The following is an 18,802-nucleotide window of genomic DNA, read 5'->3' as shown; positions in this document are numbered from 1 at the left end:
TGAAATGGTTATTAACTAGAACCAGATCTCTCTCTAATTATGAACATGGTTTAACCTTTGGTTGGTCCATCAATATTCAATAATACTTTTTTTATAGTTCCATTATACAAGGGGATTGGGGAACAGACAGGGCAAGGAAGTAATGAGATCGAACTCACACCTATCCTACAGGAGTATAAAGACTTTTTGATACAAATATATTTCAGTTTATACTTTTTATTTTACATAATATAAAAATTGTTTAATGCATATGGGCTCTTTTGCTCTTTTATGATTTTTCTATCAAATTTAAAACCAAGATAAACCTAAATATTATTGCAAGAAATTAATTAAAAAAATAAGAATTATAGATTCTAAATATTATTGTCAAAAATTAACAAAACATAAAAGGCATCTTTCTTCATTTTTGTTAAGAATAAAGCTAGAATTCTATGCGTAAGATATAGTTTTTGAATTTACAGAAGCCGAAAAGCTTGATTTACAAACATACTAAACACAATTCTGCAAGAAAATGATTTTTCGTTTCCTTCAACTTTTGAAACTACAAACATAATTAACACAATTCTGAAATCTTTCTTAACATTCAAAACGAAGCTAGGTGCTCTTGATTTCTTGAATGGTCCAAGGTGTTGGAAAATTTGGAAAGGGGAGGACTCTCAAATTACTCAAATTGTTTTCGAGGAAAAGTGAGGAAATAATTCTTTCTTTACTTCACTCAACTTAATCAATCTTTATCTCTTTGAGACAAGTGGATTCTTCTAGCATGCACCTAATCTAGTACATGTATGCCAATTAATCATTTCTTCCCACTCTTTCCTAGTAATACATGTATCTTAGTAATAAGTTTCTAGTACATGAACTAAGAAAATTCATGTATCACACAAATCAAAAAATCTTTTCTTCTTCGAACACAAGATTCTCAAGGGCTAAAATTGTATTCAACTAATAATTCAGCTCTGGGCCTCAGGCCAGACAAGGGGACAACCTTTGCAATTCTTCTGTTCAGCTGTGCAAAAGAAACCAGGAAGCGCATGAAAGAAATGAAGACTTATCAAACACAAAAAGAGTTACAAAAATTGTTGGACCCCGACCAAAATCACTAGAACTTAAGTGGAAAATAACCTCTCACTACTATGCATCTGTAATGCATCTATTTTATTAAATTACAGATAGAGGGGAAAACAAGGAGAGAAATACTACCTGCAGATCTATGACTACTTTGCCTTTGGCACTGCCCAACTGTAGTTACCTCACTATACACTTAAATGTGGAATAAAATAGAAAAAACCTACGGATACATGCGAGTGCAACTTGGTACTATGCTGAATTTCGACTGATTTTCAGAGGCAAATGCAGCAGGAAGCTTTTCCAAGTTGAAAATATACCAGTCAGCTTTAGCACGAAAAAAACAGTTGATATCTACACCTCGTTCATCGATCAAGTGAAAGTGAGAAGTCTGAAATTAATAATCAGCTCGGAGGAACTTCTCATAAACTGTTCCACTCAAGGTCTTGTTCACATCAACCCAGTTCTTGATATACTCTTGTAATGGCCCGTTATGTATCTTAACTTGACGGCTACTTAGATCCATCTCTGGCAATCTTAGAAACTCAAGAACATCTACCAATTTCTGCATTAATAGCAGGAAATATCAGCAACATAGATGAAACAAAATTGCAAAAAGTTACTGCATTGGACAAGAGGAAAAAGGAATTGGTCTCTCCAGCATAGCAAGCTATGGAAGTTGATCATACAAAAAACTACTCCCTCTGTCCCAATTTATGTGGCACCATTTCCTTTTTGGTTTGTCCTAAAAAGAATGTCACCTTTCTATATTTAGAAACAATTTAACTTTATGAGATGATTTACAACCACACATTTACATACGGATTGTTTTGGACCACACATTTCAAAAGTCTTCCTTTCTTTCTTAAACTCCGTGCCAAGTCAAATGGTGCCACATAAATTGGGATGGAGGGAGTAATGAAAAATCATTAAAGAAGATTAACTAAGTTAACAGTTTGAATAGGTAATTAGTGAAACTCCATGGACATCCCGTGTTACAGAAATGCAGGACAAAAGTAATGACAAGTTTATGAATAGTTAAGAAGATTCTTACAGCTTGATTTCTAACAATATCTTCGTAATACAGAATCATATGCCGAGTGCTATTGAAGTATTCCAGTGCCTCCGTGGCTGCTACCTCCATTCTCTTCAAATCCATGATCAACAATGTTGTATTGATTTCTGGTTTATACTTTGCAAGAGTACCAGCCTAGGTAATGCAGCAAAATGATTAGATTTTATAATTTTAAGTCCATGTGCCTGCAGTGATAAAGAGGGAAGGATGCAAGAAAATACCTCTTCATGTGAGTGCACATGAGACTTGTGTGTTCCATTCAAGAGTTTGGCATATCGATCATAGGAATTTGAGAGCACTGAAACCATCCGTCGCAGCAGATTCCTTCTAAAGAGAAATATGACTGAAACGCCCTTTTTATTGAAGTACTCAGCAATTTCCTTATGGTGTTGTATTAAACCCTGCAATTGGGATTATTGATCAAGTCATATAACAACTAGAGGAATACATAAAAATTACTAGAACATTCTAGCAAACCAATGAGGCACTGTACAAATTAGAGACTTCTCAAAGAATTCTTGTACTTTACATAGGCACAATGCTTTCCGTTAACAAGGAAAATTAAAAAACAGCCAACACCTCCATGAGTGTTCAGCTATCATCAATCCAAGCAATATGTAGAACAATGCAGGAAAAATTTTATGTGATAAAACCATCTTTAGTTGCAATGTCTTCAAAGGATAGATGTTCTTAGCCAATTTCATATCCTAAATAAATATTAACAAAAAGGTGGCATTTATCTAACACTAATCTTAACAGTTTGATGAAGCTTTCCCACTTTCATGAGGGAAGGCATACTCTCCTAATGTTTCATTTGTGTAAAGTAATCTGAAATTGTCAAAAGTGCTTCAAGAAGCATAAAAGATAAATGCACTTCTGCATCTAAAGCAGTAATTCTCCCCTTTTAAAAAAACTTAACCTTCCATGCCAGACATCAAGTTCAAGAGGAGCTTTGCCATTTCCAAAAGCGGAAACTAACCATCAGGCGCCAAAATGTCAGAGAATTACGCTGGCAATCTGGAGTTATACTTAACTATATTCAGACACTCTGAATCTTAAGGAATTCAAAACAAGCCTACCTTTGGCTACACCATATTCATTTCTACCAACATGTTTTTCCAAAATATAGAATTTGAAGCACAACAAGGGATGCTTTTAGGGTAACAAAAAGTTATTACCTAATTAAAGTTATTACCTGATTAAGCATCCACTTGAAGCCCACTGCAGCTGAGCAGTGATTTTTGGAAGCACTCGTAAAGACGTCCAAATTGTAAACCGTCTCCAATGTCCTCAGGATTGAAGAAGCATTTTGTCTCCTATCTTTGACAGAGAATATTTCACAATTGGAGCTTACATTCATATGACTATTCAAAAGTGTCTCAAACCATCCACTCCCAGACCTCTGCATTGAGAGAATCGCAAAGAGCCGTACAGGATTGCAGCCACATTCGGCCCTAAAACAAATAACAATAGAGATGAAATGAATTAAGGCAAATTCGTGTAAGATAGAAGCTAAGAACTAAAGCAAAATTTCTCAACTACATACCGGCTAAAGGTTTTTGGCTTCGGATAATGCACATATGGAATTTGGGATTGATCCATGTCATAGTTATGGCAAGGCCTTTCTATGACTTCAACGTTCAAGTATTTACTTGTTTTCGCCATGCTAGTTTGTTTAAGACAAATTGAACAGATATAAATACCAAAGATCAGTGTAAACACTACAACAACCATCCTTAACAATGCTGGAGATTTCTTGGGAGGTTTTATCATGATACTTTCCTGTCATTCAAATAGAAGCTAAGTTATTAAAAACAAAAAAAAATAAAAAAAATAAAAAATATATATATAGCTAAGTCAGTAGTCAATGTGAAAGTAGAAAAAAAAAAGACAAATGCGAAGCTAATAATCATTTTGACCTTATATCACAGACTAAGCAGGATACAAGTTTCCTTTAGGTAATAAGCTCAAGTAAAATGTTAATTCAGGAACAATAAAACCATAACCAAATTGTAAAGAAAGGTGATTTTTTAAATTTAAAAAAAAAAAAAAAAAAAAAAAGATAAAACTTTCTGTATTAGTACTACCGTTATCGGAAAAGCAGCAGGTATTCCACCAGCACAGATTAGGTTACAAGACAAGATAGATCAAACACATGTCAACCGAATACAAGATTAATCTACAATTTACAATCCGTGGCAACAGGCCAAAAATGACTTACGCTAGTTGTCTCTGAAATTATTGGAAAAAGAAAAATTTATATCTACTTGCAGTTTGAAAGCTCAGAATTTCTGCTGAAGTTGAATTTTTTTTTTTTTTAATCAGAAATCAGAGGAACACAACAAGAGAATGCACAAGTTTTTCCACTGTCTTCACATTTCTTATTGTGTATCTCTATATAATTGAAGAGCCAGATGAAGGACTACACAAATAATAGTGAAATTTCTTTTCTTTTCTTTTTTTCTTTTTTTGCTAGAGGAATATACTTCGAGATATCTTTAAGTTTGAACCCATCAAAACTGGCATTGTAGCACTGCCAAGAACCCAACAAGAAGAACGGGGAGTTGAGGTTCCAGCGCAAAAAAGAATGTAAATAAACCCAAAGAACAAATTTTCAGCTGGATCTCTGCTTAACATACCCAAAAAGAGCTAAAATAAGAAAAGGAAAGCATAAAATTATAAGGAAGAACAAGAAAGGAAAGGCTAAGAAGACAAACCTTCGCAAAGAAACAAATATCCTCAGCCATTTTTGCTCCAACTCGCAAATTAGCAAACAAAAATCGAAAGGGTGGACAGAAACCTCATAATCTTGAAGTATCTTTCATTCCCTTTTTCCACAGTATACTCAGCAGCAGCCAGTGACCCCTTCAAATGCCTGTGTATTTTCAGCTCTGTATGTAATGAAAGCAGACAGTTTGAGTAGATCAGCAAAGGTCATTAAAGGGTCAACAGCTAGAAGCTCTAGCTTCAAGAAATATTTCTGTATTTTTTGCTTTGTTTGGTGGTCTCTTTCAATTCAGATTTTTAATAGTGGTGGGGTGCTGCTTCATTCGGTGCACTCCCACTAATATGTATGTTTGAGCACTTGATTACTTGTCGACGTGCTTTTTAATGCTGTAATCTAATATGGGGTACGTTTATTTTATGTTTTAAGTTTTGTTTCACCTTTTTTGTCCATTCTCCATGTCCAACTCATAAAGGCAATAGGACCCTAATAAAAACGCCAAGTTTCTGGCATGTTCTCAGGTTAGGTTCATGCCAATCCTCTGACTTGACTTTTGTCTTGTTTCAACTTTACCATGTATTTCTCAATGTTTTGAGTTCGACATAACAAAATATTTATACAAGTAAATAAATTTCATATTAAAGTGTTATATTCCTGTTTATTAAATTGAATATAAAAAAAAGTTACGTATAAAGTGAATGAACACGCTTACCCCCTGTTTGGATGGTGGTTTCTTCTGATTCATCCCATGATTATATAACCATGAAAAATCCTAATTTTTATAACCACGAATTTGGTGATTTTTCCGCATATATATTTCAATGTTTTGAGTTCGACATCCCACAAAATATTTATACCAAGTAAATAAACCCCCACTACCCACCCCAACCAGTGTTATACCCTCTCTATTATTAAATGGGTGAGTTGGGATAAAGTTGTATATTGTAACCACGAAAAAATACAAAAAGTTATATTCATCCCACAAAAAAAGTTTACAACACCATACCTACTTATTTTTTAAAGTTCTTGTTTTGTTCTTTACCTGAGTTTTATTATTATATATAAACTAATTTCTAATTAAGAGTTAAGGGTATTTTAGTAAACTAACAAGTTATTATACAAACATACACAATAAAAACAAACAATACAAATGTTATTAAACCACAACAAACGATGATCTATCCAAACATTGTGTTCATTAATACAGTACAATACAATACAACACCATACTGTACCATACCATACTGTACATTAATGAACCACGTGAAACAACCATCTAAACAGAGGGTTAGAGTCCGTTTAGTATAAGTAGTTCAATGCCTACTAATTTAGCAATTGTTTGGTTACCTGCATAGATTAACATTACTTTATTTCATGCTTGGTTCTTTTTGAAATAAGAAAATACATATATTGACAATACATGGACTAAAATTACAAATTAATCCTCATATGTCTTAATATATAGTAATACATGGATTAAAATTACATAAGGAATCAGTAATCCTCATTATATATAGTAAGAATAGTCTTTTTATTTTGTTTAAATTGTAAAAAAATATTTTAAATTTTAGATTAATTTGTAATATATCAAACTAAACATTCTATAAGAAATTATCTATGCATTAATTACTAAACCCTTCATTACCAATTTCTGGACAACTAATTGACGTGTTACTAATTTCTACATAAATAATCTCAGTGTTATTAATATTACCTACGTAACTCCTCTGTCTAAACCAACGACCCCTTCAAATTGTGAGGCATTCTAGAAAAACAAGAAAAACTTGTTTTTCAAGTTTTTCACTTTTTTCACAACTAAAACGAGTACATTTCAACAAAAAAATATAATTTGAAAAACTATGGCTAAACACAACTCCAACCCCATCTCCAACTCCAAAATTCCAAAAAAAGTGAGAAGTTTTTTATTTCTATGGCCAAATGCTACTTAGATTTTAGGTAATACTTATTGCTTATAGTTAGAAAATTTTGGTAAATCGGCAATGGACTAAATCCGTTCCTATTCAAATTGAGCATGCACGACTTCTATCACAAAGATAACTCTTTACATAATCTATCTATCTATATTATTATAAAAGTAAGAATATAAATATTAGTTGAACAAAATATACTTTAAATATTGAACGACTTTTATACCTTTTAAGCTATATGATTGCTTTAAAAAATAATTAGATATTCGATAAAATTGTAATATCTTGACTTTGTCTAATAGTAGACTTTGAATTCAAGTAGAATTTCGTTCGCTCAGTATTTTGGTATTTATGTAAAATTAAAACTTTTCCTCAATTAGAAGTTTGATTCCTTTAGGAGAACAGCCAAACATATTTTGAATTCGCGATAGTTTTGTTACCTAATGGCGGCTCTGTTAGAAGAGCTCAATTGCACCATTGGCAATAAGACTATTGTGTTCCTTATTTTAATTGTGTAATGTAATGTAATATAAGTTCTTTTCTGTACAAATAAGTTAATGTGCATATACACGTCCGTTAGATACTTACTATTAAAAATTAGTTCTGATTTTGAGTCTTTAAATATTAAAGTTTACTATACGATATAAACCAAACTTATAAGCACATTAGAACGAACAAGAAAATATATTTAAATAAGTTTACAAATGACATGCCTTACGTAACAAGGTCTCTTATTTATCGTTTTAATTTGTCTTTTAATAGTTATATTTTAATATATTTAATTATAAATATACATCATAGGGAGTGTAAGTGTAGAATTTTCATAATGCAGGAAGTGTAGTGCTTGATTTTAAAATACACGGAGTCTATCCGTAAATGACTCATAGTACATGTGTGTTTAGTGTAATCAATTCTTATAAAAATAATAAAGAGAAATATCGCATATCATGTTATATGTAGCCAATAAGACAACTGAACAGCCAAACATTCAACTTAACACCCAAAAATTTTAACATTTAATTATATTAAAACAACCTCTTGCAAAAATGAGGGTAATTAAGGTTGCGTATAAGCGACTCTTATGGTCCGGTCCTTCCCTGAACTCCGCGCATAGTGAAAGCTTAATGCACGGGGCTGACTTTTGTTAAATTATGTCACTAGGAATAACAAAATGAAAAAAAAAAATGTATATTAACATTTCAATTTTCCTGTTAATTAATTCATGTAAAAAGATTAAGTCACCAACAAAGGTAATGGGATCTAGGTAAAAAGTAATTAGTCAAACAAACAAAAATTAATCTACAGCCACCACCAATATTACTATTTCTTGATTCATAAGATATTCTTTTCCCCCTTCAAATTGCTTTAAAATTAATATTTCCATGGAGAAAAAGCAACGAACGCTTTGTGCCATGATATTTTATAACTATAAAATCATTTGAAAATATACAGTGAAAGCAACAAACATATAATTAATTTAATTTAATTTTTCATTGTTGAAGGTTCGAAATAATATCCAATTATCTTAAATTTATATAATAGGTCTACATTCAAGTAAAATATACTATAATTTTTATTTAAATTTAATATCAGGAAATATACGTGCAAGACACGTATATAAAATCTAGCTACATCTATATTATAAAAGAAGCATGAATATAAATGTTGGTTGACTAAATTACTGTTCAAATATTGAACGGCTTTTACACCTTTTAAGTTGAAATTTTCTCTAAAGATAATTACATATTTGATAAAATTGTATATTAATTTTCTTTTCCTAATACCTAGGACTTCGAATTCAACTGAAAACTAAAATCCTAAACCATCGTAACCAAATAGAAACTAATGTGGCCGACGTACTCCCTTGCTTCAATTTCTTTTTAAATTCCAGCTAGTAAGAGACAAGTATTCCTAAATCCTACTTACCCGGAACATTATTAGGTATCTGATTTCAACCAAAATAATTTTTTTCTTGAATTTTATTAAATTAGCAAGTTCGAGCAAAATAAAACTAACACAAAAGTTTTTCCCTACTATATCAATTACTGATTGTATTTTTTATTTCCTTTAAATTTTTGACTTGACAATGTCTTGTTTCAATGAAAACTTAAATATAATAACTGAGATCAAGACAACACTGGAATGAAAATACTTTTACTTTCTTGACATTATTGTTCATTATTAGTATTACTTTTTCATTTTCATGATCCTATATTCTTGTTGGTCATGGTGGTTTCATACAATTTTTAGCTTACACCAAATAAGTTGAATAATATAGAAATGTATTAGTGCATGGATAAATTTAGAAAAACGTAACCAAGAAATACCAAGTATTTAGTACCTTTAACTGATAAATTTTTAAAAATTTGTTTTTAGTAATAATTTTCAGCATATAATAACAATAAATACAATATATGGTCACTAGCTCAGTTCCTAATGTTGGCTTATTTTAGTCCTAACATATTTTTTTCCTTATATTCGAAAACATAAAGGATATATATACCAAAAAATAATACCTTAATGGGAAGTATTAAGTGGATACGATCAAATAATATTTTTGTACTCATAAAATAGATATTATATAATTTCAAATAACATTATCTAACATTTATTATGATTGACAGGGGATAACGTGCGAGACACGTTCGTAGAGACTAGTTACATTAATAACTATATACTAAACGAAGCAGTCATTAAATTTCATCAAACAAGCAGTGTGTCTGAAGAAAGTGTGAGTGAAGAAGTAGGGATGTCAAATGGGTGGGTTGAGCTGAATTTATGCAGGGCAAATGGAGACTTAATAAATGACGGGTCGGGTTATTAACCTGTCAAAAAGTTACTTGGACTGAAATGGACTAAAAACAGGTCATAACTCAGCCCACCCTATTCTTACTATGTTTTAATTTCTTATTTTGTTCTTATATAAGTTTTTAATACCTAATAAAATTTATGATGACCATATATGCCATATCAAATAAAAACATATTTTTTTTAAAATATTTTGATAAGATTTCGCATAAATCAATTTGAGGGCCAACTTCTTGTGGCCTGAAATATGTACCTTCATTTATCGGTTATATAATCATGAATTCATGATTGGCATTTGCCATGAGTTGGGCGTTTCAAATCAGTGCACAATTTTCATTTTCCACATGCGTTTATCTATGATTCTCCCAAATCCAAATCTTCACATGCGTTATGCTTATACGATTAGGATCGTTCTATCAGCAACTCTCAAATCTTTTTGGTAAAAACTTACAGATTAGAAAAGGAAAATTTCTTAGCTCGTACTAGGTTAAAAAAAATACTTCCTCCGCTTAATTTGTTTATCTTGGTTTGATTTATAGGCTCGACACAAACTTCGCAGGTGAATCAAAGCAGAACAATTCGGATTCGGACAGTAACACTGCGCCACCGTTAAAATAGCGGACTCACATAACACGTCTGACCATTTAACAAACAGTTGGGGACCCACAAGATTCCGACAAGAGATTGGGTCCAAAAATTGGTTACAATTTAAAGACGGACACGGAATGTTGCCTACGTTGTCCTCAAGCTTGACGGTAATGTATTTTACAATACAGTCCATACAAAACGGATGAACACAGCGATTTTGATTCTTGAATTTCTTATTGGGTAACAACATAGGCTCGACACAAATTTCGCAGGTGGATGGTTGAGAGTCATCTGGTAAATTTGTCACTGGCAATTCGTGTTCTTGAATATTTTCTGAATGGTTTTGACCTAGTTTTTGCGGTGTGTTTCCCATGATCAGTAGTGTTTGGTTTTTGTTACACTGTGCGAGCATAGGAAAGGGGTCAAATTTCAAACGTTTAGGGTCTTCTTCTTAATATTCGTTCCCTTAATTTTTTTTTTTTCAAACACCCCTATTTATAATAGTAGAAAAACCTGTTAATAGTAGAAAAACCTATTATAACTCAAAATAAAAAAACTTATTTTCTATATGAATTGGACTATGAATCCTAATTAGACATGAATTAAAATATTAAATACTAATCAATTTTCATTTCCTACAAATTTGAATTATTTTTTCCAACACCTTTGCAGTAACACCCTCTTTTCCAGACGAGCGGGACCTTCTTGGAATATTATAAGTTATCGTAAATATTTATTCATATCGGATGTTTTACATCAAATCAATTCAATTTACTATACTTTAACACGGTAAAAGTATGTATTAGTTAATTATAATCTATATATATATTTATATAAAGCAGGGCACTAGACTCGCTATGTGGCATGCCTCTTTGGCCTCAAATGTTATTTATCTTTTTTGTCATTTTTTTATCTTTTCCTTTCAAATTTTCTATTAAAAAAATATTCTTCCATTCAATGCAAACAAGCCGTTGCAATTATTCCCAACAAAAACTAAACATTGCATCCCTTGAACAAATGAAAAACTAAACATTGCATCCCTTGAACAAATGAAACGTATGGTTACAGTTGATTTAATAATTTAAACTTTTTAGTTACAATTCCACACTTAATTTCTCATTTTCTATAACATTCTTACATAATATATATTAGTTACAAAATTATTCACTGCCCAACACATCTTTCTTTTTCCCTGTCCTCTCATCTTTCTATATCACTCTTTGTTTCCCATCTCAGTCCACAATACCATCTCTTATGCCAAATTAATATAATAATTACTCAGATTACAAAAACAAAGAAGACAAATTTAGGAAATTCAAAGTTTAAAAACTTTTTCAACTATTCATTTTTTCATTTGACTGCTTTAATTTTCTTCTTTTGAAGATTTTTGATTTATGATGTTTGAACGTATTTTTAGGAATGTGACTTTATTGTGGAGAAATATTTTATGAGATTTGATTGTTTGTTAGTAATTCTTCAGAAATTTGTTTTGATTTTGGAGCAAGATGTTCTCATCCGTGTTATAGTTTATCTACGACGGTTGCCAATCAGTATTGAATTTATATATATATATATATATATATATATATTTCATCGGCGTTGTAGTTTGTGCCTAACTTTTTGTCCAGTTATTGTTGAACTTTTTAACATTCACCCATACATTATTCAATTGATACTGATACTCTTCAAGTTTATGCCTTGCTGCTTTTTACGAGAATGCCAAGTAACTTCCTCAAAACTACTTCATGGATTTAGGTATGAAGATTTCTACATTTTTCTTGATTTCTTATGTTTTGGTGTTTAGAAATATATCTTAACAACCTTTTGCTTAATTTTGTTTGTAATTGGACTATTTTGAGCCGAAAAGACATTAACTGCATTGGACATTTTTTTTTTTTTGGTTGTGTCATCGTGACCTCTCCTTTTTATTTCGCTTAAAGTTATGTTTTGATTTATAAAACTAAGTTTCTCAAAGTACTTATTTGTTGTGTTATGAATTTATGTGCATCGTCGAAAAAAAAAAAAAAAAAAAAAAAGATATTCTATTTTTTGCAAAAATATATTTTATGGTTAGTTTAAGATTAGAGTATTAGAAAAATACCATTTCATAAATTAAATTTGTAAAATTCTTAAATTGGTATCACTATGTTGTTATTTCTGATACTTTTTTGTTTTCCAATTAAAACTTGTGTAACATGACAAGCATTTTTGACAACAACAACAATTTTCTTTTTACTCGGACAATAGTTGAGGTAAGGGATTAATGATGTAGAAATTGCAAATATAGTGCTTGGTTCCAGCGTCACTTGTGTAAAAATTAATAGACAAAGATGATATTTTCAGCGAAGAACCTTTTGTAGTTTTTCTTTTTAATAAAGCAATTAACTATTATAGTTTCAATAGGGAAATAACACTTTTTTTTTTGTATCTTACATGCCATCTTTTGTAAGATTTTTTAAAAGGTTACTTTTCCCTGGACAGTTTTATTTTTGTAGACACTTGAGAAAATGCGCGCTATGTTGCCTTCCTGAGATATTCTATATGTTAATAATTACTATGTGATTAATTCTGGTGAACACTTCATGGTGATATAAAAAAAAAATTGGGTTTTACCTCTTAGGTTTCTGCTTTTTTCCTTTACGAAGTGGAAATAAAATAGAAACTTGTGTTTAGAAATTGTGTGTTAGTTTTACTAATTGTCCGTCCATGCATTAATAATATCATTATCTTCTAAAGATATTAAGTAAAGAAAGTTTTACTGCTTTGTTTGCATAATCTTATTACTATACGATTGTTATTAACATTTCTGAACAACATTTAAATAGGAATAAAGGGCGAGAAGACTTTACATTACATAATTTTTTCCTCTACGCAATAAATAATTTTTTCCTCTACGCAATAAGCTCCCTTCACAATAGGAAATTTTATTTATTTGATTTTTTTATATTTTATTTTTTCATATATATATTTTTTTCCTTAAACATTTGATTTTTTTTATTTTATTTGTGTTTGTCTTAGGTTAAAGTTTAATTTTTTATTAATTAAATTTACAAAATAACGTATCTAACCGCGCGAAGCGCTGGTCAATTAACTAGTTAAGTAATAATAGTGTATCATGTATCTATAATCTCTCGTATAAACACTTGGTGTGACTGAGTTTAAACATCATACAGGTTATATTATACTTAATTTAATAAGTTACTACTTAGGCTAATTTAACTTTCATGAATATTACTCCTAGAGTTTAAGTCAAGACAAAGAATATAATACATGTTTAACAGATTTTATAATAAACAAAGAATATAATACACTCATGTTACTTATAAGTCGGTGGCCGTTGGTCCGGTGTAGCCATTGGTCCGCACGGTCGTCCGTGGGGGGGGGGGGGGGGGGGGTCAACCACCACATGTAGATTTTATAATAAACAATAAATGAAAAAATAATGACTATAATTATATTTTTTCATAATTAAATAAACAAATGTCTCGTACTAAGCCTAAAGAAATATGGACTTTTAATTGGTAAGCATCTTGGGATAGTTAAATGCAGCGAAATCCGCGCTGAGCTACTTTGGATCACTATAATCAGCACTATGGAAATTTAGTAATTTAAGAGTAGTCCGAAACATATTGCAGTTTCAAGTCATTTAACGCATTAAATGTTTATGGTAAATTAATATATGTTTCGTATTTTTATTAATTTAATTTGATATGAACGTCAAGTGTGAAACTGTGAATAAGTTTTATGTCTCTTTCATACCTTCCTTATTTAGTCACTATAATTGCCCTGCACTTTACTTGAGTGAAGCCGTGTAGGTAGCAAAAGAATAAAAGAGGAAGGATCGCAGAAGTTTCCTACATTTATTAACCTATACTCTATATGATTCTCAGTAATTGAATGAACCAAAAAGATTTTGCACCTTACGAAATCTTTTTAAGGAAATTTTGCTCATATGAGTACGCAAAAAGTTCAATGAAGTTTCTCAGGAAAATGCAAAGGTCGCTCCCGAATTTACCTATACCCTTCCCTGTAATTTAAGTGTCCAGTCTTCATCATTTTAAGAAAAACACTAGTAGCTCTTAAAAAAAAAAAAAAATACTTACTTATAGTTTCTTGATTATATAAAAATTCACTTATCTAAATTGAGTAAATTTATAAGAAAATAATTAATTTCGTTTATATTATAAGTGAACACTTATTTTGAATCAAAACAAAAGTTGGACACCTATTTTGAATCGGAGGGAGTACTTAACTTGAGGAATGAGATCTTTACGGTTTTATTTACTGACCTCTATTTATATTTTACTCTTTAAGCAAAAAGAAAAAAAAGAAAAAGATCAACTTTTTCGTGTAAATTGAAAACATTAATTAACTATTTATTACTGTGTCAATTTTTTTGTGTAATATTCATAATAGGGTTAGTGAATACTCCTACTTAAACTCTCCTACAAGTTTATTGTCTATGACAAATTTAAATTAGCCTAAGTATTAAATCATGAAAAAGAGCAACTTATTCAAAAGAAAAATTCTTTTGACCTGTTTCGATATTTCGATTCCACGAAAGTTCCGCTAATTAGGAAAAGAGGGGTGTAACAACAAAAGTCATACGTGGAGGGAAATTTTGGGACAAATATTAAGAAGAAGACCCGGAATGTTTTTAGTTGACCCCTTCCTTTGCTCACACAAAGTGTAAACAAAAATTCAAACACTTCACTCACACTGATCATGGGAAACACACTGCAAAAACCAAGCCAAAATCATTCTGAAAATATCCAAGAACAAGAATTGCAAGTGACAGAATTACCAGATGAATCTCAAGCTCAACCATTCACCTGCGAAATTTGTATCGAGCCTATGTTGTTACCCAATAAGAAATTCAAGAATCAAAATCACTGTGTTCATCCGTTTTGTATGGACTGTATTGTAAAATACATTACCGTCAAGCTTGAGGACAACGTAGGCAACATTCCGTGTCCGTCTTTAAATTGTAACCAATTTTTGGACCCTATCTCTTGTCGGAATCTTGTGGGTCCTCAGCTGTTTGTTAAATGGTCTGACGTGTTATGTGAGTCCGCTGTTTTAACGTTGGCGCAGTGTTACTGTCCGAATCCGAATTGTTCGGCTTTGATTTTGGATGAGTGTGGTGAGAATGCGAAGCGATCACAGTGCCCAAATTGCAAGAATTTTTTTTGCTTTCAGTGTAAGCTTCCATGGCATGCTGGATTTCAGTGTGGGGAATTGAGGGATGGAAACGACGTCGCTTTTGGTATGCTTGCTGAGCTTAATAAGTGGAAGAGGTGTCCTACGTGTCGCCACATTGTTCAGCTTATTGAAGGTTGCAAAATTGTTAAATGCAGGTTAGGTTAATACTATAATTTGCTTTTTCGTCTTCTCTTCCTTTTTTAAAATATATTTTCTGTATCCTTTGCTTAGGGTTATACATGTTAATACAAATATATGAAGATTCTAATCTTGGAAAAAGCAACAAAAAGAACACTCATATTTATGGATTACGACTTCTGGGGTTTGGTTTTTATGGGAGTCTGGAGTTTTGCTCCTTTTTTTTGGTATTAATTTCAAAAAAAAAAAAACCAGACCCTATAGTAGTACTCCCAATGTGTCAATTCATGTGATACACTTACCTTTTTAATCTATCGCAAAAATAATGATACATTTCTAGATTTAGGAATAATTTAACTTACAACTTTCCTTTTTACCCTTAATGAAATAATTTACAACCACACAAATATCTATGCCTTGTTTTAGACCATAAGTTTCAAAAATCTTCCTTTCTTTTTTAAAACTTCATGCCTAGTCAAACTATATCACATAAATTGGGACGAAGGGCGTAGTAGTTTTGAGGTTAGCTTAAAATAATTTTCTTTTGTTTTGCTGAGAATAAATCCAGATGAACATGTTGAAAACATACTTATAAGTATGCTCTCTTTTAGATGTGATGGTTAGACTTCAACAGGATACTAGAGCAGGTAGAGGTGCTAGATTTTAGTCTCACCGCCGCCCTTTACTAAAAGAATTTCTACAAGATTGACCCTTGAAAAACAATGCACATGAGGAATCAATGTTGAAGACATAATTAAATAAATTGAAGCGTGCCTTCCTTAATGCTTGACAAGACAATCATGCAAATATTTAGTATTGAACTGCAATTGGTATGAATAGAGCGGAGGTTTGGGATTGAATCATATGTAATTGATTCACAGTATTTTAACTACAGGGGAAGTAACGCAGATAGAAAATGCAGGTTTTGGCGGACTTGCTTTTAGCTATTATAACCAAAACAAAAACAAAAACAAAAAATAGAATGTAATATTGATCCCTTCCCTGCATCCATGGCTCCCTGGAGTAAGGATCAAAAAGTTGTTGTTAGCAGCAGATTCCTTTAGCTATCAGTGGTAAAGTTAATAACCTTGTCTTTCACTGTATACCTACCAAGTAAAAAAATTTAAAGCCTGTATATATTCTCAGTGTCATTCCTGTATCTGATTAATAGGATCTGAAAATGGTGCAATATCGATTATCTGAACCAGGAATTGCATATATCTGTACTTTCGCAAACAGGGATTAATTGTTATTATGTTTCTTCAAAATAAGGCCTATAGAACACTTGGCCTATCAATGTTCCACAAAGTTAGGCTACAGGTATGAAGGGCACAGGGAGTTGTCTGTGCCTCTGTGGAAGCGCTCTGCAGTTTCCTGAGCGAACTTGTACATCTATGAGCGTAAGAACTATCTTATACATGCTAAGGAATTAATATGTACAAAAAACTATCTAATATATCTCTAATGCCACTTAATTGAGACGAGCATTCTCAGTTTCCACTTATTTGAGATTTCAATTGCTATAGTTTTCTCTGTTGACATTGATAGGCATTGATCATATCAACCGTTATAGAGAGGACGAACTAGACATGAGGACAATATAACATTTGATTCCCCTAAATTAGATCTTGTATCTACTATGTTGATCTGCCAAACATAGTCTAGTTAATGGTCCAGTCCTTATTCTCCCACCTTTTCTTCACATGTTTTTCAATTATTTAATTGAATGCTTATTTTCCTCACCAATTGAAATGATTATCCTATTACTTCTCTTCAGGAAAGAAACATGGGAGAAGATAGGGAATTTTATGTCAGATAGTCAAGCTTGGCCTCTGTATATTCGAGTTTAGATTTGATCTTCCAGTAAAAATAACATATAAAAGAAAAAAGAGCCTATTAAGCCAAATAAATGATCTGGGAGGAAAAGAAGTTGCTCATTAGATCTATATTTTTAAATAAACCAGGTTTAAGACACAAGTTATCAGCATACCTGAGATATTGAAGTGTAATTGCTGGTATCCTAATTTCTGACAGTGCTTCTCATAATTCTGCGATTTGTGTATCTTATCATGATGTCCTCTTCTATGCAGTTCTTCCATTCTTCTGATTTTGTTCAGTTCTGAGGCCTTATAAAGGCATGCAGGCCTCGAGAAAGATATATTTTGTGTGAATTTGATTGATATTGTCACCCTTCTGCTCTGTCAAGATGTTGCATTATTTTGGAATTCAAAAAAGTGATTTTTCCTGATATTAACCTTAAGAAATGGAGAAAGGGTTCAAGTGTTATACTTTGATCTGATTCTCTTATCATGTGGATGTAGGTGTGGTGCCAATTTCTGCTACAACTGCGGAAAACGAGTTTATAAACACTGGTGTGGTTGTGATCCTGCTACCAGGTGGTGGCTATGGTTAATCCAATGCTTTTGTTTTATGTTTGTTATCCTAGCTCTCCTCCTCTGCTGGGATATCCAAACTAGTAAAAGGTCTAAAAACTAGACTTGTATATAGACATTTACTTCTATGACTTTGAGGTTCAGTGAGAAATATTAGAATGTTTGCTTCTGTGTGTGCACTTGAGGCAGAGAAAGCAGCATAAACAAGAAAACAAAAACCAGATGTTTGATTTCGGCTCGGTGAAGACTGAAGAGATACATAATTGAAAAATAAATTCCATCTCATCTAAGGAAGAAATATGAAGTACTCAGTATGACCATGTGGCAAGTAAATATTGAAAAATATTCACCTGAAAGTTGATTTTTCATATATATTTTTCATTCTCACTCGTCTAAAAAAGGTTGTAGCTATGGTCCTTGCCATGTCAAATCACCAGGGGATTGAAAGTTTTAATTTGCTAAAGTACATGGGTAACTAATATAAGCAGTAGTTTAAATGTAAACAGTACACGGAACAGATGAAATCAAGAAGCCGTTTGGACATGATTTGAAATGGTAATATGAAATCATAATGATTTGAAGTTGAAGTTTTGTTTGGACATGTAATTTGAATTTCTTTAGTTGTATTTTTTTTCATAGAGATAAAAACCCCACAAATTGTGAAAATCATCTAGGCTTTCCCAATTCTTATACAATCTTATCAAATAAGCAAATCATAGTTCATAGCAAATTTAATACGATACTAGATGGTCTTTCTATAAACAACATCAATTGATCAAACTTTAGTTCAATAAAAAGGAAAACTGAACATGAGTTGTAATGTAACTACTCTTTAATATAATCTTCTCACATAATTGGTAAGAGTAAATTTGTTATAAAT

General features: G+C 31.6%; 2 protein-coding genes across 6 annotated transcripts; one reads left to right on the top strand and one right to left on the bottom strand.

The window, feature by feature from the left end:
* Positions 1–687: 687 nt before the first annotated feature.
* Positions 688–5,237, bottom strand: LOC132046885 (uncharacterized). 3 transcript variants are annotated; one of them, XR_009412789.1, is made up of 7 exons: positions 4,858–5,237; positions 3,687–3,922; positions 3,336–3,594; positions 2,362–2,541; positions 2,120–2,275; positions 1,201–1,630; positions 688–1,006 (listed from the first exon to the last, which is right to left on the bottom strand). XR_009412789.1 is itself a non-coding variant. In XM_059437700.1 (6 exons), exons 1-6 carry the CDS (start codon positions 4,885–4,887, stop codon positions 1,463–1,465), a joined length of 1,029 nt encoding a protein of 342 aa, XP_059293683.1. In that variant the 5' UTR covers positions 4,888–5,237; the 3' UTR covers positions 1,033–1,462. The 3 variants fall into 3 exon arrangements, 2 of the variants coding, with proteins under 2 accessions (XP_059293683.1, XP_059293684.1); XM_059437700.1 differs by lacking the exon at positions 688–1,006 and having other exon boundaries at positions 1,033–1,630; XM_059437701.1 differs by lacking the exon at positions 688–1,006 and having other exon boundaries at positions 1,033–1,630; positions 3,687–3,806; positions 4,858–5,236.
* Positions 5,238–14,779: 9,542 nt separating this feature from the next.
* LOC132046884 (E3 ubiquitin-protein ligase RSL1-like) lies at positions 14,780–18,091 on the top strand. Of its 3 annotated transcripts, none has more exons than XM_059437698.1 (2): positions 14,780–15,546; positions 17,307–17,553. In XM_059437698.1, the coding sequence occupies exons 1-2, from the start codon at positions 14,915–14,917 to the stop codon at positions 17,377–17,379; spliced, it is 705 nt and encodes a 234-aa protein (XP_059293681.1). In that variant the 5' UTR covers positions 14,780–14,914; the 3' UTR covers positions 17,380–17,553. The 3 variants fall into 3 exon arrangements, with proteins under 3 accessions (XP_059293681.1, XP_059293682.1, XP_059293680.1); XM_059437699.1 differs by lacking the exon at positions 17,307–17,553 and adding an exon at positions 17,851–18,091 and having other exon boundaries at positions 14,785–15,524; XM_059437697.1 differs by lacking the exon at positions 17,307–17,553 and adding an exon at positions 17,851–18,091 and having other exon boundaries at positions 14,794–15,546.
* Positions 18,092–18,802: the final 711 nt, after the last annotated feature.

Source organism: Lycium ferocissimum, chromosome 2 (assembly GCF_029784015.1).
Source record: "Lycium ferocissimum isolate CSIRO_LF1 chromosome 2, AGI_CSIRO_Lferr_CH_V1, whole genome shotgun sequence".
NCBI classification, from domain to species: domain Eukaryota; kingdom Viridiplantae; phylum Streptophyta; class Magnoliopsida; order Solanales; family Solanaceae; genus Lycium; species Lycium ferocissimum.
Note: the sequence above shows the minus strand (reverse complement) of the source record. Positions and strands in the feature narration are given on the sequence as shown.